We start from the raw sequence: 27,426 nt of genomic DNA on the forward strand, positions 1-27,426 counted from the left end.
CGAGGGTGCAGAGGGATTTGATCTGACCTGACCTTTCTCGAACACAGAGAAATCACAGACGAATTGTTTAAATGATCATGGAGGTGTTCCAGAGGGTTTTGTTTGTCTGTTGCGTAGGGGCTTGGGGTAGCCATATGATTAGAAATGACAAGATGGTCAGTCCGATCTGGAGCAAGCTTGTCTTTGCATGATGGGTAAGACGAAGCAGAAGTAGTCATGTCGAGGCTGTTGCCTTTGGAATGTGTTTCAACACTGCCAAGAGATACATTTGCATATCGCTGTTACTAGTGCGTCATGTATGGCCGGTGGAATCATTCACATATGTAAAAATCTCCTTGTAAAGCTCCTTCTGATAGATACATCTGCCGTGTGGATTCCTCACCTTGTGAATATCCCCCTTGCGCCAGCAACGTTCGGAAATTTTCTTCGTAGTACGCCGACGTGGGCGACGTCACAGGAGCACGGCATCGCGCGCGACTCCGTCTGACGTCACCGACCCCATATCAGGCCCACGCCGGCGTGATGACGTCAGTTCCCTTTTTTCCGCGTCTTCGACGCTAACGGTTTTCGGGATCTTCTGCGATACTTAGTATCTTTCTGTTAATTAATTGCCACTGTTTCTCTCTTACGACTTGATTCTTCTCCGAAGATGTCGTCGAGGAAAACAGGCTTTAAGCCATGTAGGTCTTGTGCCCGCACGATGTCCATCACTGACCCACATAAGGATTGTTTGTGGTGTCTTGGTTCGAGTCACGACGTCAAGAACTGCAATTCCTGTTTTAAGATGAATCCGAAAGCGCTTCGAGAGCGTGAAGCTAAATTACTTTTAGCGAAGGTAAAACAGGATTCTGGACGTTATTCAAGATCGACGTCACGGAGATCGAAGTCGAAGCAAAGGTCTCGATCGAAGTCGGGATCGGCGTCGAGATCCAGAGCGGGTTCGAGATCTGGTGAGGAAACGAGATCTAAAGAGAAATCAAAATCCAGGGAAAGATCTAGGTCTAGATCTAAATCGGCTTCCGGTCACGCTTCGAGCTCCTCGAGGAGAAAGCATAAGAGGAGGAAGCACAGTTCGAAACATCATTCGGAGAAGGAATCCTCTGACTCGAAGAGAAGGTCTCATAAACATCGTAAAGACTTTCTCTCCTTCGCCTGCTTTATCGAAAGAAGGTTCTCCGGCCCCGGAGCCAGAACCGGAGCCGGATCCGGATCCGATGTCCTCGGAACATGAAGAGGAAGAAGAAGTGATTCCTCAAGAACCGGCTCCAGCGGAGACTCCTGCGGATCCGGAAGGTCAGAGTGAGAGTGTGTCGGGGCGACCTCCATTGGATCCGGTAGGTCCGTACCCTCCCTTTCCTGGTCCTGGACAGGATCCCTCGCATTTTTTAAATGCAATGTTCGGAGTATATTCCAGGGCAATGTACCCCACTGGGGCACCTGTTGGTCCCATGGGTCCATTATCATACAATCTGGGTATTCCTCAGTCGTACGCCCCAGCTCCATTTATGCCGTTCATGCCGGCGCCTCTTCCACCATGGCTCGGTACGGCTCCACCGAGGTCTTCGACTCCGCATGCGGCTTCGCCGACTCCGGATCGACCTCGCAGTCGAGATCGAGGTACCACACCTGTTCATGACTCTCGTCCTGTTGCTCCGGTTCCTCGATCGACGTCGGAACCGGCTCCGTCGGAGTCGTTACCGGATCCGTCGACTTCGATTCGATTGGAGTGGTCGAGACGAAGAGCTCAGCGTCTTCTAGAACAAAAAGATGAAGAAAGTTCTGATGTGGAAGAAGGTGAGCTTCCTGATCATGACGATGATTTCGATGAGCTTCGGGATGCTAGTGGTCTAGAACTCTCTCCCGAGTGGGTTCTGCCTTCAGCTTCTGATGCTCCATCTAGGGACGTGGCACCCTATCACGTGGTCATTAGGAAGGCTGCTGACCTTCTTAATTTAAAGCTGCCCACAGTGGAGTACAAACCCAACATCCTCACTGAAGTCTTACATTCTCCTTCTTCAATTGTGGAACCTACACTGCCATTTACTGATGCCTTGACGGATCCAATAAAGGAGATTTGGAAGAAGCCTTTATCTGCTCCTGCAGTTTCAAGAGTTATTGCAAGACGCTATAGGGTGGCTCCTGATGACCCTGCATTTCTTTCTACGCATCCATCTCCGGAAAGTCTTGTGGTTCAGGCAGCTTGCTCTAATAGAGCTGCTGGCTCCTTCCCTCAAGTGCCAGCTGACAAAGAGTCTAAAAAATTAGATCTGTCTGCGAAGAAGACTTTCTCTTCTGGGAGCATGGCTCTTAAATCATCAAATGCTACTTGCCTTTTAGGTAGATACGTGCATGCGCTAATGGACTCAGTGAAGCAATTATCATCAAAACTTCCTGAGGATGATAAGAAGAACTTTAATGAAGTTGTCTCTGACACTCAGGCTGCTGCCCGCATGGTCATTCAAAGCGGTATGGACACTGTGGATTCTGTTGCTAGAATTATGGGTTCATCCATTGCGACCAGGAGAGCCGCATGGCTAAAGTCTTCAGATTTCTCTGCGGATGTGCAATCTACATTGCTGGACTTACCCTTTGATGGAACTGGCCTTTTCGGTAAGAAGGCTGATGTAGCCTTGGAAAGGTTTAAGGACAGCCGTGCCACCGCGAGATCTTTGGGTCTGCAGATGAGAGGGTCGACGACTAAAAAGTTCAAAGGATTTGGCAGATCTTCTTTTCGTCCCTTCAAGCAGGGCCAACAACAACAACAGCAACAGCAGCAAAACCCTCTATATAGATCCTATAGAGGTAAACAGAGGGGTCGTGGACGTGGACGTCAAGTCTCCTCTTCCTCCACTTCCTCCAATAATGCCCAACCCCCACCCGCATCAGCAAAGCAGCCCTAGATCCACCATTCTGGATCATGTAGGACCAGTAGGGGGTCGGCTTACTCATTTTCTACGAGATTGGGAATCGGTTACATCAGATCTTTGGGTTCTCAATCTCGTAGAGAATGGGTATGCACTTCCTTTTCAGGAATTCCCTCCCAATTACCCTCCTTGCCAAGGTTATTGTTCGGAGGACCACCTGCTTCTCCTGCAGGAGGAAGTCCTGGCACTGTTTCGAAAGGGTGCGATAGAGGTGGTTCCAGAGCAGGAGAGGGGTCAAGGGTGCTACTCCCGGTATTTCTTGATCCCCAAGAAGGATGGCAGGCTTCGGCCGATCCTGGATCTCAGGATTTTGAACCTCTATCTCAAACAGGAGAAGTTCAAAATGCTCACCCTTGCTCAGGTTCTTCTAGCGCTGATGGAAGAAGACTGGATGGTATCGATCGACTTGCAGGATGCGTATTTTCACATCCCAATCCTGAAGTCGCACAGGAAGTATCTCCGTTTTACGGTGGGATCGCAACACTACCAGTTTGCGGTTCTTCCCTTTGGACTTACTACTGCGCCTCGAGTCTTCACCAAGGTGATGGCAGTGGTGGCTGCGCATCTCAGAAGGTCGGGGATTCCTGTATTCCCTTATCTAGACGACTGGCTGATCAAAGCAGAGTCGCCGGAGATGGTGCTCCATCATCTGCAGGAGACAACTCAGTTGTTACACAGGTTGGGTTTTTCGATAAATGTACCCAAGTCTCACCTGGTGCCCTCCCAGCGCAACCTGTTCATAGGTGCGGTACTGGACACTTCTGTATGTCGTGCATTCCCTCCACCTCAAAGAATTCACGACATTCAGGAGATGATTCCTTTATTCTACAATGGAGCGGTTGTTCCGGTCCTGAAGGTCCTTCGTCTGCTCGGTCTGATGGCTTCTTGCATTCTGTTGGTCAGTCATGCACGCTGGCACATGAGGGCACTCCAGTGGTGCCTCCGCAGGCAGTGGTATCAGCACAACGGAGATCTCAGGGAGTCAGTGAAGATCTCCGGAGAAGCTGCAGCGGATCTGTCTTGGTGGAGCGTGGAAGGCAATCTGTCACAAGGAAAGCCTTTTCAGCTACCTCCATCAGTGGCCACAGTGATTTCGGATGCATCCACTCTCGGGTGGGGTGCTCATCTGGGAGACCTGGAGGTCAAAGGTCTTTGGTCTCCGGAAGAGAGGTTGTTTCACATCAACCTTCTGGAATTGAGGGCGATACGTTTGGCACTCAAGGCCTTCCTCCCTTCCCTTCGCGGTCGTTCGGTTCAAGTCCTAACGGACAACACGACTGCGATGTGGTACATCAACAAGCAGGGAGGAGTAGGGTCGCAGTGTCTCTGCAGAGAGGCTCTGCGTCTCTGGTCCTGGGTTCAGGACCATCAGATTTGTCTGGTGGCAAATCATCTGGCCGGAGTTCTGAACGTTCGTGCAGACAGTCTCAGTCGGCAGTTCTCTGCCGACCACGAGTGGAGGCTTCACCCGGAGGTTGTTCACGACATCTTTCGGATGTGGGGGACTCCTTGGGTGGATCTATTCGCCACTCGCGAGAATGCTCACTGCCTTTCGTTCTGCAGTCTCCAGTATCCGATGCAAGGAGCATTGGGGGACGCGTTTCAGCTGAGTTGGGGAGATCAACTCCTTTACGCGTTTCCTCCCATACCTTTGATTCCTCGGGTTCTGAGGAAGATTCGTCAAGACCGGGCCCAAGTCATATTGGTCGCCCCGGATTGGCCAAGAAGGGTGTGGTACTCAGACCTTCTCCGCCTCTCCTCTCACCCGCCGCTCCGTCTCCCTCACAGGGCAGACCTCCTCTCTCAGATGGAGGGGCAGGTTATTCACCCCCACCTCCAGACATTACACCTTCATGCCTGGAGATTGAACGGGGCAACTTGAGTTCTTTTTCTCTCCCTCACGAGGTGGTGGATGTCATTCTTTCTGCCAGGCGTGACACCACTAAGTCCATTTACTCCTATAGGTGGTCAAAATTTGTTTCTTGGTGCAGGGAGAGAGATGTTGACCCTTTGAAGGCTCATTTGTCTAATATTTTACAATTTGCCCTTTATCTGGCGCAGCAAGGTTTGGCTGTGGCCACGGTCAAGGGGTATCTTTCTGCCTTATCGGCATTTCTATGTTTGCCGGATCAGCCATCTCTTTAAATCTCCGGTGGTTTTGAGATTCTTGAGGGGTCTCATAAATATGTTCCCTCCTACTCCTTTTGTTGTTCCTCATTGGGATTTGAATCTTGTGCTGACCTTCTTAATGGGTTCTCCCTTCGAGCCCTTGCATAAGTGTCCATTGAGGCTTCTCTCTTTTAAAACGATCTTCCTCGTTGCAATCACCTCGGCAAGGAGGGTAAGTGAGCTTCAAGCTCTAAGTTCCAAACCCCCATTCCTGACCATTCATGCTGAAAGGATGGTTCTCAGGACCAGGGCTGCTTTTCTGCCTAAGGTGGTGACTCCTTTCCATCTTGGGCAGTCCATTACCCTTCCTACCTTCTATCCTCCCCCTCACCCGTCTAAGGAGGAAGAGAGACTGCACCGTCTGGACCCTAAGAGGGCGGTGTCGTTCTATCTGGACAGGACTAAAAACTTCCGGATGGATGACCAGCTGTTTGTTGGTTTTGCTGGCTGCAAGAAGGGCAGAGCGGTGCACAAGCGCACACTTTCCAGGTGGATAATCCTGTGCATCAAGATCTGCTACTCTCTTGCTGGTAAGGACCCTCCTGAGGGTATTAGAGCACATTCTACTAGAGCAAAGTCTGCAACATCTGCTTTGTCTAGGGGTGTACCTGTTGAGGATATTTGCAAGGCCGCGACTTGGGCCTCCCTCCACACTTTCGCGAAGCATTACTGCTTGGATACCGAGGTGAGGAGGGATGGCCACTTCGCGCGCTCTGTCCTCCAAGACTTCCTGGTGTAGCAGAGTGGGCACCCTCCTCCGGGAGTGGCGACTGCTGTGGGAATCTATTCACAAGGTGAGGAATCCACACGGCAGATGTATCTATCAGAAGAACAAGTTACTTACCTTCGGTAACGCTTTTTCTGGTAGATACTATATCTGCCTGTGGATTCCTCACTGACCCACCCGCCTCCCCGTTGTCCACTCTGCTATACCTGGTCTTTCTGTATATATGTTTATACTATTGATTTAGTTCTATGTGTACTGTGTACATTGTATATTTGCATATTTGCTGTCGTTGGTTCGTCCGTGTGCCTCGAAGGCACGGAAAAAAGGGCGGAACTGACGTCATCACGCCGGCGTGGGCCTGATATGGGGTCGGTGACGTCAGACGGAGTCGCGCGCGATGCCGTGCTCCTGTGACGTCGCCCACGTCGGCGTACTACGAAGAAAATTTCCGAACGTTGCTGGCGCAAGGGGGATATTCACAAGGTGAGGAATCCACAGGCAGATATAGTATCTACCAGAAAAAGCGTTACCGAAGGTAAGTAACTTGTTCTGCTGAGCGGTGGATGGCAAGAGAACTCCTTGGGCCATGAAAAGCCTTGCCCGATGTAAGGCCACTGTGCCCTTCACCCATATAAACTACATATATGAGGAATTGGTGTCTAATGAAGGGCCACAGATTCTGGTGAAAAAGCCCAACTGCAGAAAATAACTCCCGTAATGCTGTAAAAGGTTGAAGAATCAGAGGAGGCTTGAAGGAACTCAGTACAGTGTGGCAACACAGCTGGAGTGAACCCAATTCCAAAAGACACAAACACGCAAAGTGAAAAATATTCTTTTTATGTGCCATCCCGCGTCCTAACCCACTCAGCATGATTTTTGGGTAGACACACCTTCGTTTTGGCGGCTTTTCTCATCGTGCCCTTTCTCATGGTGTCGCCTCCAATGAACAGCAAGTTTCGTCTTTGTGTTCGGGGCCTAGCAGCAGGGCTTTAAGTGGACTGGGTCTCACCGTGCTGAGCACTGGCAGTGTTTTTTTAAGGGGGACTTAAAACGGGTATCTATCAGGCAAAAGTGGTCAGTTATTTTCAGGACTGCAGTGACAGCAGGCCCATCGATGTGCGCATTTTCTCTCTGCATTTCCCTTCTTTTGGAAACTCGGGAGCTGCAACAGTATCGTGGGGTCACCAGGGCTTTAAGTAGAAGCTTTTTCAATATTATATGCAAGCCATAGTTGCTTCTTATTTATATTATGCAACCAACAACCATTGACAAAGCCAATAGTACTGACTTGCTGTAGGTATGATGTTACTTGTTGTATCATATATCTGGATGCAATGACAGAAACAGCACGCTATGCTAAGCACAGATTTTTAGCTTATGTTTTTTTAAAACCATGCGCTTATTTACACTGGCCACGCCCCTTTGAGAGACCCACTAGCTTTTTCATCCTACTTAAAGCCCTGCCTAGCAGAGATGGAGCTGGTTAACGTGTCTGGTGGTTATGCAAAGAAAATTACCTATTTGTGCCGCTCTTTGTTAACTGCTTTCAATCACAGCTTTTATTATTGAGTATTTTTTACTGACGTTAATGTAAAGGGTAAAGTTTGTTACGCAATACACAGATCACTTAATTTTTCATTGATTGGTCTTTTACATGTTTGAGGCATACCAAGTGTCCTGGACTATGCATTACTTTAATGCACATGAGTTGATTGACTGTGTTCCTGCTCAGCACGGGATTTGTCGTATTGTTTAATATTCTATTATCCAGTGTCAGTAAACTACAGTAATCTGGGTCTCCTGATGAAGTGAGCACTAATCCTGCCTACAGGTCCATACTACAGTACAAAGTACACATCTTTGTTCATGCTGGGTGCAATGTGTGCACAGGCTTGGCGCAACAGGGTGGTACATGGCCTGGCATCGCTGAGATGGTCTGCTCCAACCACACATCCCATCGTGTCCAGCCCCCCTAAATTTAAACTTTGCTCTAATTTTTGGATTATGAGTCGTATACCCCGTCCGTATTTTATTTTTAAAATGTTTTCTTTTAAATTCACGAGGGCCCAGTAGCTTTCCCAACAGAACCAAACAAGCATTGACAAAGTCAGAAGTCTGGCAGCCAACACCAGACTTTGCCAATGCTTGTTTTTCTACTGGTAGGGTGCTTTGTCTGTTTGCCTTTTAATTGTGTTGTTTTTGTGACTATTGGCTCCCGTTGGTCAAACTACTTCTGCATCTGCATGATGTGTTTGCAAATCTGTGGCACCACTGAACGCCACAGCATCACTCAGCACCACTCAACACCACAGCATCACTCAGCACCACTCAACGCCACAGCACCACTCAACGCCACAGCGCCACTCAACGCCACAGCACCACTCAACGCCACAGCACCACTCAACGCCACAGCACCACTCAACGCCACAGCGCCACTCAACGCCACAGCACCACTCAACGCCACAGCACCACTCAACGCCACAGCACCACTCAACGCCACAGCACCACTCAACGCCACTCAGCGCCACTCAACGCCACTCAACGCCACAGCGCCACTCAGCGCCACTCAACGCCACAGCGCCACTCAGCGCCACTCAACGCCACAGCGCCACTCAGCGCCACTCAACGCCACAGCGCCACTCAACGCCACAGCGCCACTCAACGCCACAGCGCCACTCAACGCCACAGCATCACTCAAGGCCACAGCATCACTCAAGGCCACAGCAGGCCACAGCATCACTCAAGGTCACAGCATCACTCACTGCATCACTCAAGGCCACTGCATCACTCACTGCATCACTCAAGGCCACTGCATCACTCAAGGCCACTGCATCACTCAAGGCCACTGCATCACTCAAGGCCACTGCATCACTCAAGGCCACTGCATCACTCAAGGCCACTGCATCACTCAAGGCCACTGCATCACTCAAGGCCACTGCATCACTCAAGGCCACTGCATCACTCAAGGCCACTGCATCACTCAAGGCCACTGCATCACTCAAGGCCACAGCGCCACTCAAGGCCACAGCGCCACTCAAGGCCACAGCGCCACTCAAGGCCACAGCGCCACTCAAGGCCACAGCGCCACTCAAGGCCACAGCGCCACTCAAGGCCACAGCGCCACTCAAGGCCACAGCGCCACTCAAGGCCACAGCGCCACTCAAGGCCACAGCGCCACTCAAGGCCACTCAGCGCCACTCAACGCCACTCAACGCCACTCAGCGCCACTCAGCGCCACTCAGCGCCACTCAGCGCCACTCAGCGCCACTCAGCGCCACTCAGCGCCACTCAGCGCCACTCAGCGCCACTCAGCGCCACTCAGCGCCACTCAGCGCCACTCAGCGCCACTCAACGCCACTCAGCGCCACTCAACGCCACTCAGCGCCACTCAACGCCACACAGCGCCACTCAACGCCACAGCGCCACTCAACGCCACAGCGCCACTCAACGCCACAGCGCCACTCAACGCCACAGCAGGCCACAGCATCACTCAAGGTCACAGCATCACTCAAGGCCACTGAAGGCCACAGCATCACTCAAGGCCACTGCATCACTCCAGGCCACTGCATCACTCCGCACCACTGAAGGCCACAGCATCACTCCGCACCACTGAAGGCCACAGCATCACTCCGCACCACTGAAGGCCACAGCATCACTCCGCACCACTGAAGGCCACAGCATCACTCCGCACCACTGAAGGCCACAGCATCACTCCGCACCACTGAAGGACACAGCATCACTCCGCACCACTGAAGGCCACAGCATCACTCCGCACCACTGAAGGCCACAGCATCACTCAGCACCACTGAAGGCCACAGCGCCACTCAACGCCACAGCGCCACTCAACGCCACAGCGCCACTCAGCGCCACTCAACGCCACAGCGCCACTCAACGCCACAGCGCCACTCAACGCCACAGCGCCACTCAACGCCACAGCGCCACTCAACGCCACAGCGCCACTCAACGCCACAGCGCCACTCAACGCCACAGCGCCACTCAACGCCACAGCGCCACTCAACGCCACAGCGCCACTCAACGCCACAGCGCCACTCAACGCCACAGCGCCACTCAACGCCACAGCGCCACTCAACGCCACAGCGCCACTCAACGCCACAGCGCCACTCAACGCCACAGCGCCACTCAACGCCACAGCGCCACTCAACGCCACAGCGCCACTCAACGCCACAGCGCCACTCAACGCCACAGCGCCACTCAACGCCACAGCGCCACTCAACGCCACAGCGCCACTCAACGCCACTGAATCACTCAACGCCACTGAATCACTCCGCACCACTGAAGGCCACAGCATCACTCCGCACCACTGAAGGCCACAGCATCACTCCGCACCACTGAAGGCCACAGCATCACTCCGCACCACTGAAGGCCACAGCATCACTCCGCACCACTGAAGGCCACAGCATCACTCCGCACCACTGAAGGCCACAGCGCCACTCAACGCCACAGCGCCACTCAATGCCACAGCGCCACTCAACGCCACTCAGCGCCACTCAGCGCCACTCAGCGCCACTCAACGCCACTCAACGCCACTCAACGCCACAGCGCCACTCAACGCCACAGCGCCACTCAACGCCACAGCATCACTCAAGGCCACTGAATCACTCAGCATCACTCCGCACCACTGAAGGCCACAGCATCACTCCGCACCACTGAAGGCCACAGCATCACTCCGCACCACTGAAGGCCACAGCATCACTCCGCACCACTGAAGGCCACAGCATCACTCAGCACCACTGAAGGCCACAGCGCCACTCAACGCCACAGCGCCACTCAACGCCACAGCGCCACTCAACGCCACAGCGCCACTCAACGCCACAGCGCCACTCAACGCCACAGCATCACTCAAGGCCACTGAATCACTCCGCACCACTGAAGGCCACAGCATCACTCCGCACCACTGAAGGCCACAGCATCACTCCGCACCACTGAAGGCCACAGCATCACTCCGCACCACTGAAGGCCACAGCATCACTCAGCACCACTGAAGGCCACAGCGCCACTCAACGCCACAGCGCCACTCAACGCCACAGCGCCACTCAGCGCCACTCAGCGCCACTCAGCGCCACTCAAGGCCACTGAATCACTCAGCACCACTGAAGGCCACAGCATCACTCCGCACCACTGAAGGCCACAGCATCACTCCGAACCACTGAAGGCCACAGCATCACTCCGCACCACTGAAGGCCACAGCGCCACTCAACGCCACAGCGCCACTCAACGCCACAGCATCACTCAAGGCCACTGAATCACTCAGCACCACTGAAGGCCACAGCATCACTCCGCACCACTGAAGGCCACAGCATCACTCCGCACCTCTGAAGGCCACAGCATCACTCCGCACCACTGAAGGCCACAGCATCACTCCGCACCACTGAAGGCCACAGCATCACTCAGCACCACTGAAGGCCACAGCGCCACTCAACGCCACAGCGCCACTCAATGCCACAGCGCCACTCAGCGCCACTCAGCGCCACTCAACGCCACTCAACGCCACTCAGCGCCACTCAACGCCACTCAGCGCCACTCAGCGCCACTCAGCGCCACTCAGCGCCACTCAGCGCCACTCAGCGCCACTCAGCGCCACTCAGCGCCACTCAACGCCACTCAACGCCACTCAACGCCACAGCGCCACTCAACGCCACAGCGCCACTCAACGCCACAGCGCCACTCAACGCCACAGCGCCACTCAACGCCACAGCGCCACTCAACGCCACAGCGCCACTCAACGCCACAGCGCCACTCAACGCCACAGCGCCACTCAACGCCACAGCGCCACTCAACGCCACAGCGCCACTCAACGCCACAGCGCCACTCAACGCCACAGCGCCACTCAACGCCACAGCGCCACTCAACGCCACAGCGCCACTCAACGCCACAGCGCCACTCAACGCCACAGCGCCACTCAACGCCACAGCGCCACTCAAGGCCACTGAATCACTCAGCACCACTGAAGGCCACTGCATCACTCCGCACCACTGAAGGCCACAGCATCACTCCGCACCACTGAAGGCCACAGCATCACTCAGCACCACTGAAGGCCACAGCATCACTCAGCACCACTGAAGGCCACAGCATCACTCAGCACCACTGAAGGCCACAGCATCACTCAGCACCACTGAAGGCCACAGCATCACTCCGCACCACTGAAGGCCACAGCATCACTCCGCACCACTGAAGGCCACAGCATCACTCCGCACCACTGAAGGCCACAGCATCACTCCGCACCACTGAAGGCCACAGCATCACTCCGCACCACTGAAGGCCACAGCATCACTCCGCACCACTGAAGGCCACAGCATCACTCCGCACCACTGAAGGCCACAGCATCACTCGGCACCACTGAAGGCCACAGCATCACTCGGCACCACTGAAGGCCACAGCATCACTCGGCACCACTGAAGGCCACAGCATCACTCGGCACCACTGAAGGCCACAGCATCACTCGGCACCACTGAAGGCCACAGCATCACTCGGCACCACTGAAGGCCACAGCATCACTCGGCACCACTGAAGGCCACAGCATCACTCGGCACCACTGAAGGCCACAGCATCACTCGGCACCACTGAAGGCCACAGCATCACTCGGCACCACTGAAGGCCACAGCATCACTCGGCACCACTGAAGGCCACAGCATCACTCGGCACCACTGAAGGCCACAGCATCACTCGGCACCACTGAAGGCCACAGCATCACTCGGCACCACTGAAGGCCACAGCATCACTCGGCACCACTGAAGGCCACAGCATCACTCGGCACCACTGAAGGCCACAGCATCACTCGGCACCACTGAAGGCCACAGCATCACTCGGCACCACTGAAGGCCACAGCATCACTCGGCACCACTGAAGGCCACAGCATCACTCGGCACCACTGAAGGCCACAGCATCACTCGGCACCACTGAAGGCCACAGCATCACTCGGCACCACTGAAGGCCACAGCATCACTCGGCACCACTGAAGGCCACAGCATCACTCGGCACCACTGAAGGCCACAGCATCACTCGGCACCACTGAAGGCCACAGCATCACTCAGCACCACTGAAGGCCACAGCATCATTCAGCACTACTGAACGCCACAGCATCACTCTGTGCAACCATTCAACAACTGGTTCTAATATGTTCTCTCAATGTTTCAAGCTTTATTACAAATGTCACAAAAAGATGTTAATATTTCACTTCTGTTCTTGGATTTTCATCACAATAAAATACACTGAACATAATCTTCCCAAAAGTTATTTACAAAAGTTTAAGCTATTGCCATTATAAATTACAATAACTTTTCTTTAAGTATTCATTATTAAAAAAATAAAAGCCATTGTTCTTTGTAATATTAATACATCTAAGTCATGTAAATACAACACATTGCATTACAAATGCTATAGGTGTCACGTTTGCGAAAGTTACAACTATTGGCATTGTGAATGCCAAAGCTATTAATTTCGCTATTTTCAAAACCAACACATAAATAAAATATTTGTCATTTACAATACCAATAGCTCAAACTTTTCTAATGCGAGACCTATTGCATTGCAAATGCTTGTTTAAGCAAGGGTTGTGAACTAGAAAGGGCAACCGTTAATGCTTGGGAACGCTGCAGATCATTTCTGTGCATCTAACTGCTCTATTCTTCATCAAATTCCTTATAATATTTAATACCAGGTTGGTGGTGGTGTATGCATGGTACTTTTATCATGAGTATTTACTTGATCATTATCGCCTAATTTTGCTTGAGACCTGAAATGACACACATCTAGACTATCTATAACAGACTCCTTTTCAGTTGTTTTTAAACTGGTTTATCTCCTCTTTCTAAAATGTTTTTGATTGTTAAATGTGTATGTGTGAGGGGGTGCTGGTGAAGATGCGGACAGTTCGTTTTTTGTGACCTTTTCTCACCGTTTGTTAGACGTTCGAGCCCTCTTCTTTGCGGCCATTTTGGTGAAGCCATGTTTCTTAGAAAGTCAGCGCTCTAGTGGGACAATACATGTTAAACTCTAAGAACCCTATGCTCTTTAAAAATCCGGCCGATGAGCGGAGGAGCCAAAGGCAAGCCTATTTGCTCCCAAACAACGCCACGGGCCAGAGATTCTCGCTGTCGGAATGGACAAACTGTTTGTTATCCTACTTACGAGTTGAAGACCTTGCGCCCTGAGCTGCATAGTAAGTGCACTCAAACCATAAATCTGAGTGAAGGTGACATTGCAAACATTGTTGCTTCAGTATTTGCCTTGTTGGGATGGTTGTGGCTGCAACGGAAGGTAACGTTTCAACATGTCTAAACCTGTTTATTATTAATTGACGCTCGTTGGAGTGACTTCCTGCTGGGATTCTGGATTTTATCACCGAACACTCAACTGATGTCATATTTCTCACGGAAACATGGCTCAATCAGTCCAATCATACTGAGTTACCTCTAGCTCTCCCCTCTAGAACAACATCACAAAGTGTGATACAATTGCAGACATCTAATGTAATGGAGTGTGAAAATGCAGTGTTTCAGATCCAAATTAATAACTTCACCTTTTCAGGCCTATTTTTTTTTTTGCAGCCTGGGCCCGAAAATGTTTTTTTTTAAAGACTCTTTGATGGCGTAAACTTCCCATACACTTCTGAGACAGGCCAATTTTAATATCATTGTTGACCTTTTTTTTCGCCACGAGCAGATTAATTGTGGTCGAGTATATTCTCTATTTAGTGATCTGGGAGCTATTATATTGACTCAGCTGGTAACTAGTCCAACATGGTGGGATTTCTATTGGACCTATCTTTTCAAACCTTTCTAACCTCCAGGTATCCCCTCCCTTCCGGTTGCGTGGTCGGACCACCATATGGTCCCGATACAATTGCTTATCCCTAGTGCCCGTGGCAGCACAGAGGTCAAAAGACATTCAGATAGGTAATATCACAAATTAGATCTCTATTGATTACACAGTCTCATCTAGGAAACTCTTCCTAAGTGTGATGCTAAATATTGAGTCTGCTGCACAGAAGACTAACTCCTGGTTAACATCTGTGCTTGATGATTTGGTTCTGCTTTGGACTAGTAGGCAGAATATGAAATGCTCTGCCTCCTGTTTGACGCTAAATTGAGGAACAAAGAACGCACCTGGAGGAAATCTTACAATGCTGCGGCTAAAATTAATTATTTAATGGCCATTAGAGTTTGTCATAGGCTGGTTAAAGAGGCACTTGCTGACTTTTACGCAGACAAAGTTGAGAAAAGTAGCTATTCCTCTAAAGAAATCTACACTATTATCCAGAGCTTACCCAAGCCTCCGGCCTAAGCACTCCTTTTTTACTTTTCTGACGATAAATGTGATAGGCTGGCAAATCATTTTAGTAAAAAAGTTAATCATATCAATGTTTATTTCCCCTGTGGCAATTCTGTGTCCAGTGCGAGAAGTTTTAGCTAAGAAATTGGAAATATGATACAGGGTGACGGGCTGGTGGAGTTTAAATTGCTGGATGACATCACTCTTAAGTCCTTATGCGCAGTGTAAAGTATAGAAACTAGAATTGATGCTTACAGTTGACGAGATGTGTATCCCCATTTTTTCTGAGTTTGGCTAACTTTGCTTTATCTACTACTGTGGTGTCCACTGCTTGGAAACAATTCAACGTTCTTACACTTTTAAAGAAACCTTCGGTTGACCCGGCTCTCTTGGATAATTATCATCCCATCTTTCTCCTGCCTTTTTTTGGCTAAAGTGGTGGAGAAACATGTGACATGCGACTAGCTTGCTGTTGGACTTCCTAGAGAAGCACCGGCTGCTAGACCCCTCGCAAAATCGATTTAGAACTGCCTACAGCACTGAATCTGCTCATCTCAAAGTGACAGAGGTGCAGCGACTAAGTACTGATGAGGAAGGGGCTGTGGCGCTTATTCTATTGGATTTAAGCACTTCTTTTGATATGGTGTCCCATGATGTGCTCCTGCTGCGTTTACAGGAGTTTTGAGTCCAGGGTGAGGTCTGAGCTTTGCTTGCCTCTATTTTAAAAGCTCGTTCTTTAAAGCGAAATCTCCACCTTTCACATCTACCATGTGGACCTTTGAGCATGGTGCCCCCCCAAGGCTCAGCCCTCAGTCCCACCTCATTTAATACTTCTGTAAAACCTATTGGCTGATGTTTTAAGATCTTTTGGGCTTTCACTGGTGTCCTATGCAGACGATACCTGGCTTATTTCATCACCGACGGCTGATTTAATAGCCTGCGCTGCTAACTTCAAGAACTGTTTGATGGCCGTTGCCGATTGGATGCTTGCTAACTACCTGAGTTGGAATCCAATAAAACAGAGATTCTCCTGTTCGGGAAACATTTACAAATATGTGGAGATCAGTGGTGATTGAGTGTGTTAGGATCACCCCCTAAGCCCAAATCCATAGTTACAAACTTGGGCGTTTTTCTTGATGGCATTGTGTGTTGCCCACCAGATCATGAATAAGCTGGGTGCACCTACCTTGTGGTCAGTGCTGCAGCTCTATATTCCTACCAGGGCTCGAAGACCTGCTGACTTTAATCTGCTGACGGCACCTCACTTTAATCTGGCCAATAAAGAAGGTCACTCTTTTCGAGCAGTGGCACCAATGCTATGGAACAATCTGCCTCCATCGCTTCAGAAAATAACCAACCACATCTGTTTAAGAAAGCAGCAGAAGATCTGGCTGTTCGCCGAGTAGTCTGTGTATGTGGTGGGATGTTGCAGGTGGTAGTAGGGCAACGCTGGGAAGCCCTCTAGGGGGCAGCCATGAGTTTTACAAGTTTTATAACATACATTCAATGTGCTAGTTCTCTCGCATAGCTTAAATGAACGAAATGGCTTGGATTATAAAATAGGAACACCACAGGATGGTCTTTAAATAATATTCAGAGATAAAAAGCATCATACATCCATGTTTTCTACCAAGCCCAGTTTTGGGTAGATTACCAGTTAATTCCAACACTTCATGTAAGTATTGTCATGTTAATGTTTGCAAATTCGGTCTGCTGCGTCACACCTGTACTACAAATGAGCAAGATTATTCTGCCCCACAGCTGTGTATATAGTCTGATTATGGATGCATGGCTAGAAGGCATGTGGAAAGGAGGCAGCAGAGGATGCTTGTGTGAGGGCAGCATGCTGTGTATGCACATCGAGCGGAGCAGTGGCACAAGGCCAGGTGTGGATTTACTCCTGCCAGATATCTGTAGAATTAATCTGTGGGCGGGCTACTCCATGTAGCGCATCAACCACGCCTGGGTGACTACAACAGCCTATGCAGGCTGACTCCGGCAGCCTTAGTCTTGCAGGGTTTGAGCAAGGTATGTCATGTAATGTTCTGTTGTTCGTTAATTTGTTTTTCATCAAAGATCCAACTTTTAAAACCGGCAGAGCCCATTGCTTCTGGAGTGTTAGCTACAGTGATGTAGTCACAGCCTACTTTCCATCACGTCTGTACTTAAGACACTGTAGGTTTACAGTTGTAATACAATTGCTACCAAACTGAGGAATGATGACAGAAAAGGCCGAATTGAAGTATCTCCTTAAGCAGTTTGCTCTCTGTTGGAGATGCCATGACAAATTCCCTTGAAGCGAAATCTGATCTGACCTCACTCAGTAGCATTGTATTGACATTCTTCTGATTGCATGATGGGTTATCCTTGTTGGTTCTTGGTATAAGCAATATTATGTCAAATATGTTTGGAAATAGGACTCGTAACATGTTGGTTCCAAGATATATTGCGTAAAAGTAATGGAAATGTGCTTTTTGCATGTGTAGATTTTTATTTCTGTTTCCCGTATAGAAACGCCTTAATCCTGTCTCTTTATTTATGGGGATAATCCTTGCTCATTCATACCCCTGGAATTTTGCTACCTGCTGCTTTTGACTGTTATATGTTCCTGCTACCACAGAGAAACAGTGTTGATCCAGCCTTATTTCTGACAACAATATATTATTCTCTCTTAGGTAAAACATTTTAGGGTCCTAAAGATATTAGATTTTCCTTTGTGATTGTTTCTTTTCGTTAGCAGTTATTTGTATGTCATGGTTAGAAAGTTGGATTTTAATTCTAGATATCCACATTTTGCCCAAACATCTTACCTACATTTATGTATACTAAAAAGTCACACACATGTTGCCTGTTTTTTTCATGTTTAAAGTGATTGGGTGAATTGTTTTAAAAATCCGTTTGTTTTGTAGTAAATGCAGCTGACAATAAACAAAGGGACAAGAACATGAACTGTATAAAAATTTCCATTGATCCGTAAGTAGAAGCATGCTTCCACAGTTTATAATTTTGAGCAATTGGTTAAATATTTTGTTTCCAGTTCTTGGACTATGGTTTTGGCACTCAAGAAGATTCCCACCATAGTTGCCCACTTTGATGTTACCCAGACATCACTGTCAATCGTAGGAGTTTGGATAATCCAAAAGATTGGTTCCAAGGCCGATGTATATTATAATCTCAACTTGTTGAAATATATTTTTCACTCCTAATACTTTTTTTCTGAATATATATATTTCCGAATGTGCCATGGTCCTGTTTGGGTTTTAAATTATTTTATGTTTGTTATCAAAACTTGCGCCCTGATGTTTAACTCTCAAGCCACTTGATCACTGGAAATTTGTTTATTCATCTCATACATGTAAGGGGCATTCTTCCAGTTGTCGTGCTGTATTGTTTATGAATATTCTGGTCTTTTTTGCACTTTATTTGCCTTGTGTACTTTGTTTTGCTCGATGTTTTGCTGTATCGAAAGCTTTCTTCAAATATAATTTGCTCACTATGTAGGCCTAACTTCTACTTGTAAGAAATAGAGCAAAATCTGAGTTTTTTGAAATACCTGGAAAAAGACTCAAAATTATTAATCGTAAAGGTTATTATATAAAGTCCTCTTACTAGGTATATTGTCTATTCCAGGGGATCCTAAACAATAGTCCTAAGCACTGAATAGTCCTGCCCACGAGTACTTAAAAAAATACATGGATGCTTATGCACCAGCCTAACAAATGATTTACACTCGCAATAATTGTAGCCTATAAACAAGCCAAATTTTATTTTCCTTTTTAAAAGAAAGACATTTACTTTCATTTAAGTCACCACAAAGTAAAGGTCAACATATCAAACCTTTCACAAGCTTTCTTCAAAAGAAAAAGAAAAGGACAGAATTTAGCCAATATGCTGTAAGCAATACATTTAGGTAATGCAACTGGCACTGTGCATTGAAGAACCTCACAGTACTCTGTGCCCCATCATGATATACAGGTGGCGGTTAGGCCAATTCGTTTTTTTGTTTACTGGAAACAGGATCCTTGTGCACGGAACTCTACCCTTTTGGCAAATATCAAGAGAAAAGATGTATCACCACTTGTTTTCAATTTTTTATTCAACGTCCTTTAAGGCTAAAGTAATTCGACATCATTTTTCTGACTAAAAGTTGTGATTTTTCTTACAGAATGCCCTCACTATTTGTGAAGTGCTCATCCTGTGGGAAGAAGATGGCTTAAACAGACCCAAACAGGGTCAGTATTCGCTGCCTTCCAGCGGCTCACCATCCTAATTCATGCAGACACTGTAAAAAGAACTCTCCAAAAGAACATTGAGAGATAGAGGAAAAAATCAGACTGTATGGACTACAGGAGAAGCAGCAAGAAAACAGGAGAAGACTGGTGGTTCCTCAAGAAGTCATGGTGAAGGTCATTCTCCCACCAGAGCGCTTTCCTCCTGCTCAAATGACTCCCCTAGAGTAACCCCATGTGCTGCAAATCATCTTCTATCAGCATCAAAGACTTCACTGTCGCATTTCTTGAAGTCATGACCAGCCTTTGTGGCGTCATGGTCTAGATCTCGATCAATCTCATCTGTCACTAAGGTGGTTGCGAAGCTTAGGTAAGCGGGGAAGTGATACTTCTGGTTCAGATTATTCTCACGTATATTTGCCCTCGAGGAACATTGTATCCTGGGCGTGTCTCAGCTCCAAGACTGTTTGGAGAGGGAGCAGTAGTATCTTCTCCTGTCAGACATACATCCCCTGCAATGAGATAGAGATCACTGAGGAGGAGGCATCCAACGCACTCTAGATCTAGAACTAGAAGACCATGTACTGGAAGATTGTAATTGGGTATTTATAGAGCGCCCGGCTACTTCATGGAGTGTCCCGGCGCTAATAACCACTTAAAACAGGCAGAAAAAGGACAAACGGCTCCAGGAATTAATGCTACTTATTGAAATAGCCAGGTCTTTAACTTCCTCCTGAACTCGCCTAGGTCAGTTGTCTGTCTAAGGGCAATGGGGAGACCGTTCCATAAGTGGGGCACTAACACTTGGAAAGAGCGGCCGCCCCTGCGAGAGCGGGAAAACCTAGGAATGGTCATCAGATCAGGTCAAGATCTACCTCTTCTCGTTCAAAATGTTCAGGTAGAAGATTGGCACGGTCTCGATCTCACTATAAGAGATATTCACCTTCAACTACCTCACGGTCTTCTATAAGAGATTACTCTCCAACACTGACAGACCCTGCTCCAGCTAGAGTCTTTCCAGTAGATGATTTCTCAACCTTTAATGATGTATTTGTGGGAGGGCTATGAAATTGAACATCACGATACCCACAACGACTACTTCGACGTCAGTCATCTTTGCAACTTTACACCAAGGGACCTCTTCTAGAACACTTTTGCCTTTGGTTCCAGGTCTTTTAGAGCCTGCAATGCAGCAATTCTTAACACCTGCATCAATTAGGTCTGTTCCTTCCAGACTTCTAAAGAAGTACAAAGGACCAGTCCAGGCCCCCCTTTTTTGAAGGCAAGATCCTAGGCTTCAGTGACTGTAGCTGCATCTATAACATCACATAGTTACTCCTCCTTCTACTGCACCACCAGGCATAGAGAGCAAAATGAAGATTTGTTTGTTTCCTGTGGGACTCTTTACAAAAATACTCACAAAGGTTTAGAGTAAGATAGATAGACAAGACTCCCAAGCGATCCGTATCACCTTCGCTACGTCTGTCGGCCAACAGCCGTCACGAGCACTACCTCCGTAGTGCTACGCACGTCCGTTAGCCGACGCGGCCCCACCCACTCCGCTAAACCGCCGCACCGCGGCGGAATTGCCGCCACGGTTAAAGAAGGAATGCTAGTCTCAAATCATTGTGGCAGCAGCCGATTCTTCCGGCTTGGTAGCACATGGGTTACTGCCATGACCTCTCTACAAGACTCAACTCTTGGTTGAGACTGACCAGCCTTAAACCGGAAGAGCAAGAAATAATTGCTAATTTACTATTCTCAGGCTCAATATTTTTCGGCTCGCATGCAGATGACGAAATGTTGAGTATGAAGTCTGAAATGGACACTTTGAAAGCAGTTGGCCAGGAAAAGGCGATGCAGGCCTTCTAACAGGCGTTATTTCCCTCAGAGGGTTCAAACCTCTCATTGGTTGCACCAACACGAGCAGCAACCAAGGCATCCATACCACCATAGGAAGTCTTCTACATAGAAAGAAGGTCTTCACCAACCTCGAACTGCATTTTGCAGGAAAACCTCCAGCAAAACTAATACTTCTCCTGACTCCTTCTCTATTGCCTACTCCAGTAGGAGGAAGTATAAGCAATTATGTCCAGGAGTGTCGCCAAATAACCAAAGCTAAATGGGTCTTGAATATTGTGCAGAATGGATATTCTCTACCTTTCAGATCATTTCCTCTTTCAATACCACCAACCAAACCATCAGTCTATGAAATAGATCTGTTGCCGAAAGAGGTAGACACATTAATGCTAAAAAGAAGGGATTGGGAGTTTACTCCTGGAATTTTCTGCTTCAGAAGAAGTAACCTAAACCAGAATTCAGACCCCTACTAGACTTGAGAACGTTAAACAAATGTATAAAAAAAGAAAATTTCAGGATGCTGCCATTACTCTAAATGTACCCCTCGATACAGCAAAGCGACTGGATGTGCTATAGAGCTGCAATATGCCTGTTTCTACATACCGATCGTACAGAAATGTCAACATTTTCTACTGTTCATGGTAGGCTCTAAACATCTTCAATTTACAGTGCTTCCATTTGGGCTAAAGTCTGCACCCAGGACGTTTTCGAAATGCATGGCTTTCATAGCAGTATATCTAAGAATGCAAAATACATTAGTCTATCCCTATCTAGACGATTGGCTAATAAAGGGTCCATCCTCAGAAACAACTCTGAAGCATTTCCAGATATGTCCGGACATGTTCTCACGACTAGGTCTTTAAGTCAACATAAAAAAATCAATATTGCATCCTGTGCAACAGATACACTATCTGGGTGCTATTCTGGACACCCAAGCTGCAAATGTGTATCCTTACCACATCAATCTCCTGGAATTGAGAGCACTACACCTAGTATTGAAGCCCTTTCTTCCTGTGATACCTGCAAACTCCTACTAACAATAATACAATGATGAATAAACAGTGAGGGACATGTTCCAGACCTCTTTGACTCTGATCACAGGACATATGGAAATGGCTCATAGTGAGGAACCTAAGAATTACAGCAGTACACCTTGCTGGAGTTAAAAAATAACAGAAGCAAATCCCTTGGGTGTATTATTCAAGAGAACCATAACTGTGATCTAAATGACAAAGCACTGGAGGGAATTTTTAAAGAATGGGGCTTCACCCAAATGGGCTTTTTTTGCAGATGCAGAAAACAAATTGCCAAGACCACGCCTCCAGATTTTACCAACCTGAGTCAAATACAAAGGCCCATTTGGTCGACTGGTCATGGACATTTCTTTACGCTTTTCCACCCATCCCTCTTATTCTGTCAGTTTTGATCAAGTTGTATAAATCCAAAACCAGGATTGTTAGCTACAGTAATGTAGTCAGAGCCTACTTTCCATCACGTCTGTACATAAGACACTGTAGGTTTACAGTTGTAATACAATTGCTACCAAACTGAGGAATGATGACAGAAAAGGCCGAATTGAAGTATCTCCTTAAGCAGTTTGCTCTCTGTTGGAGATGCCATGACAAATTCCCTTGAAGCGAAATCTGATCTGACCTCACTCAGTAGCATTGGATTGACATTCTTCTGATTGCATGATGGGTTATCCTTGTTGGTTCTTGGTATAAGCAATATTATGTCAAATATGTTTGGAAATAGGACTCGTAACATGTTGGTTCCAAGATATATTGCGTAAAAGTAATGGAAATGTGCTTTTTGCATGTGTAGATTTTTATGTCTGTTTCCCGTATAGAAACGCCTTAATCCTGTCTCTTTATTTATGGGGATAATCCTTGCTCATTCCTACCCCTGGAGTTTTGCTACCTCCTGCTTTTGACTGTTATATGTTCCTGCTACCACAGAGAAACAGTGTTGATCCAACCTTATTTCTGACAACAATATATTGTTCTCTCTTAGGTAAAACATTTTAGGGTCAAATGTGTATCCTTACCACATCAATCTCCTGGAATTGAGAGCACTACACCTAGTATTGAAGCCCTTTCTTCCTGTGATACCAGCAAACTCCTACTAACAATAATACAATGATGAATAAATAGTGAGGGACATGTTCCAGACCTCTTTGACTCTGATCACAGGACATATGGAAATGGCTCATAGTGAGGAACCTAAGAATTACAGCAGTACACCTTGCTGGAGTTAAAAAATAACAGAAGCAAATTAATAGTGCCGGAATTACTTCGTCAATGGTGGTTCATGGACCTTCTTCACCTCCGAGTGCCCGCACAGGAGGTTGCCATGCAGACAGGAACTCCTTTACAAGTCGGGAGGTCAGATGCTCCATTCAAATTTTCCATTTCTGCGATCACTCGCTTGGCTCCTGAATTCTTGCAGTTTACCTATCTAAAGCTACCCAAGACTGTATGGACATTTTGAGAGTGTCCAAGCAGTCTTACACAAGAAGATCCTATGCCTTGAAGTGGAAGAAATTTGGTGTATTCAAAACAATTCTGATCCATTTAATTGTCCTGTTGCGGTGTTGGCAACATACCTGCTTCATCTAGCAAAATCTAATTTACTGTACTCCTCTAAGTTACATTTCGCATCCATAGACGCTTATAGACCATCCCCCTCACAAACTTCATTTTTTTAATTCCTGTGTTTAAGTATTTCTTGGAGGGTATTAAGAAAGTTTCCCCTCCAGTTAGAACGCCCTCTGCCCCACAGGAGTTTATCTTTGTTATATCTAAATTAATGTGGCCTATTTACAAGGCCTCTTTACAACACCTTACATAGAAACAGCTCTCCTAGTCTCATTACTTCAGCTGGCAGAGGACATGAAATTCAGGCCCTGTGTGCAAATGAACCATGTACAGTCTTTCACAAAAACAGAGTTGTAATGAGAACTCCTCGTTTTTTTTCTCTAAAGTGATCTCTGATTTCCACATTAACCAAATTATTTATTTGCTCATGTTTTTTCCCCTAAATTCTTCAACTCCGGCAGAGAAGTCTCTCCACTCCCTTGATGTATCGGCGTGTTGAAATTCTATCAGGACAAAACTAAAGACATAGGAAAATTAGATATGATTTTCATAAATTATGGACCAGTAAGAACTGCTTTGCCCTCTTCAAATCAATCTATATCAAGATGAATAGTTTATTGAATTGTTTTTACATATGAATTGGTGACAGAACTCTCACATGGTAGACCAAAAGAATATTATACTCCAGGTGAAGCGGCTAATATAACCCTTCTTAGATATGTCCCCTTTGCAGATATTTGCAAAGCTGCGACCTGTAGGTCTTTTCATACTTTTACTAGGCATTATTTTTATTTATTTATTTTATTTATTTATTCAAAGTTTTATATAGCGCGAACAAGATCCTTACAGATATCAGAGCGCTTCACAAAGACAGGGTAGGGGCAGTAGGAATGAAACAGAGATAATGGGAGCAGTATAATAGTCACTAACATGGTAGGATAATAATAACATACATAAAACATATCAATATACAATCAAGTAAACAAGTAATATAAGACGGCACAAGTCATTGAACCCACTACAGAGGTGTTCAGGTACCGCTTGGGTGTGTGGATGGCTTATACCAGTGTTTTAGTATAGAGAGAACACTGAGTGGGGGCATCGGGAGAGTGAATCAGTAGACCAACGTGTATCATATATTGGTCAGTAGTAAGAGAGTAGCGTAGTAGTGTCCCCATCAAGTAGAAGTATAGTGCCAAAGGACAAGGTGAACAGTGATACAAAGCAGTGCAGAGTCTCTGATTCAGTACCTATAAGGTTCAGGAGATCTTGGCCAGAAGGATGGTTTTCACCTCTTTCTTGAAGAGTGCAGCGGAGGAGATAAGCCTGGTTTCAGGAGGGAGCGCATTCCAGATCCTGGGTGCCATTCCTGAGAAGGAGCGCTTGTATGTTTTCTCTTTCCGGAATCTACGAGGTTTCAGGAGTAGATTTTTTGTACTTCTATTGGATCTCGAACCTCCTGATATAGACAACTTTTGAGCGAGGTAGTTGGGTGCGTTGTGGTGCACGGCCGCGTGTGTCATGACTGCAATTTTTAGCTGTATTCTGGCTTCAAAAGGTAGCCATTTTAGAGATTTTAAGTCTTGGGGATATATGCGAATGTTTTCTTGAGCCAGTAATGAGTCTCGCGGCAGCGTTCAGGGAGGCTCTTAAGGGTGCTGTTGTGGATAGCGGGAGTCCGCTGAGGGCCACAATTCCATAGTCTATTCGAGGGATGACTAAAGCTTGTACAGCAGTTTTGAAGTCTTCGGCAGGGAGGAAGGGTTTAATTTTCCTCAGTGTGTTGATTTGGAAATTAGCTGCTTTTGTGACTTTGCTAACGTGCTGCTGCATGTTGAGCTTGGCGTCGAGTGTGATGCCTAAGGATTTCGCCGAATCCATGATGGTAGGTTGGACATTGAGTGCTGTTAGGTTATTGAGCCAGGTTTGGGTGGAGGAAGTTTTCGCCGGGGGTGAGATGAGTAGGAACTCAGTTTTCAGAGCATTTAGTTTGAGGTGATTATCGGCCAGCCAAGATTGAGTGTTAATAAGCGTGGAGTTCAGATGTTTGATATCTTCCGGGGATTGTAGCTTTAGGTAAAGTTGTGTGTCGTCGGCGTACATATGGAATTGGACATTGGAAGCTTGGAGCAAGGTGGCGAGCGGTTCCATGACGAGGTTGAACAGTGTGGGGGAGAGGGAGGATCCTTGTGGAACACCTAGATCTGCAGGCACAGGTGTAGATAGCACATTGTCGATCTTGAACTTCTGAGACTGGTTGTGAAGGAAGGACGAAAACCATTTGAGAACAGTTCCCGAAAGACCCATTCTAGTGCTTAGCAGCTCCAGCAAGTTCTCATGTTTGACCGTGTCAAAAGCTGACGAGAGGTCAAGAAGGATGAGGAGGCAGGATTCCTTGCGATCAAGAATTTGAAGGGCGTCATCAATTATGTGCGTCATAGCTGTTTCCGTGCTGTGTTTCGCTCGGAAGCCTGATTGATGAGGGTTGAGGAGGTCAAATTGGTCAATGTGTTTTGTTAGTTGGAGTTGGACACATTTCTCCAGCAGTTTGGCCAGGGTGGGGATATTGGTGATGGGCCGGTAATTGTTTAGGTCAGACGGATCAGCTGTAGGTTTCTTGAGTATATGCGTGACTTGTCCCACCTTGAGGGAGTCTGGTATGAGGCCTTGTTGCAGGGAGCTGTTGATGATTTTGGTCCAGAGAGGGAGGAGCAAGGGGATGAAGTCTTTTACAGCATTCGCAGGTAGAGGGTCTGTGAGGTGATTAGAGGGCTTCAAGGTGCAGAGCAGTTTGTGTACTGCTTCTTCCGAGTAGGTATCGAAGTACAGCCAAGATGCCTTGTTTTTAGGTTGAGTGTTAGCCATTCTGGTGTGGTTGGGGAATCGGCTTACATCCATGATGAGGTCATTTCTTATGTTGTCAGTCTTTAGCTTAAAGAAAGCAGAGAAGGCTTCACAGTGTGGGGTGTCGCTTGTTGTGCTGTTTGATTGTAAGGGTTGTGTCTTTGTTTGGGTCTTTATTAGTTCGAACAACTTTCTTGGCCTGTTTTTTGCTTGGTCCAACTGGCGGCCAAAGAAGTCTGACTTTGTGCGCTTTATTTTCCTGAAGTAGGCATTTCTCTTGTTCTTAAGCCTTTTGAGGTGCAGTGCTGAAGGGTCCGATCTCCAGGTGCGCTCTGCCATTCGCATAGTACGCCTGTCGTCATTGAGTCTATCATCATACCAGGGGTTAGACATTTTGGTGGAGACTCTTTTAGATTTAAACTTCAGGGAAGATACTAAAGTAGGGCCTTCATCATTGAGGAATCATTTTGGATAATTAGGGATTTTTCTATTTCTTGTCTGTTTTACAAGAGATGGGCTTGCTATTCTATTTAGTGCTTTTGACTATTGATGAGAATCACCTCGAAGAGAAGAAAAAATTACTTGCCTATAATCCTAGTTCTCTTCCAGGGGTAAACTCATCAGTCGTAAGCATCCCTCCTGCCTCTGCAGAAAAGAATGAAAATTGTTCTCAACTCTCGTGTAGGAAAGTTTCAATTCTATCAAGGAAGCGGAGGCGAGGATTATGCTTTACACTCTTCGCTTTTATTAACTGCAGCTTATTTAAAACAACACTTCTTCAAGCT

At 47.3% G+C, this 27,426-nt stretch overlaps 1 protein-coding gene and 2 non-coding genes across 7 annotated transcripts in view; all 3 read left to right on the top strand.

Annotated features, from left to right (window-relative positions):
- The window catches only part of TOP2B (DNA topoisomerase II beta), a 607,938-nt gene that overhangs the window by 175,524 nt on the left and 404,988 nt on the right, over positions 1–27,426 (top strand). For all 5 annotated transcript variants that reach the window (XM_078663968.1, XM_078663967.1, XM_078663969.1 and 2 more), the window contains exon 4: positions 18,021–18,084. In XM_078663968.1, the coding sequence (XP_078520094.1) occupies positions 18,021–18,084 (64 nt within the window). The remainder of the gene's footprint in view (positions 1–18,020; positions 18,085–27,426) is intronic.
- Positions 17,320–17,432, top strand: LOC144786366 (small nucleolar RNA SNORD89). The gene has a single exon (XR_013602166.1). It is a non-coding gene; the product is annotated as a small nucleolar RNA SNORD89 (small nucleolar RNA).
- On the top strand, positions 22,747–22,859 carry LOC144786367 (small nucleolar RNA SNORD89). The gene has a single exon (XR_013602167.1). It is a non-coding gene; the product is annotated as a small nucleolar RNA SNORD89 (small nucleolar RNA).

Source organism: Lissotriton helveticus, chromosome 10, assembly GCF_964261635.1.
Source record: "Lissotriton helveticus chromosome 10, aLisHel1.1, whole genome shotgun sequence".
Classification (NCBI taxonomy): domain Eukaryota; kingdom Metazoa; phylum Chordata; class Amphibia; order Caudata; family Salamandridae; genus Lissotriton; species Lissotriton helveticus.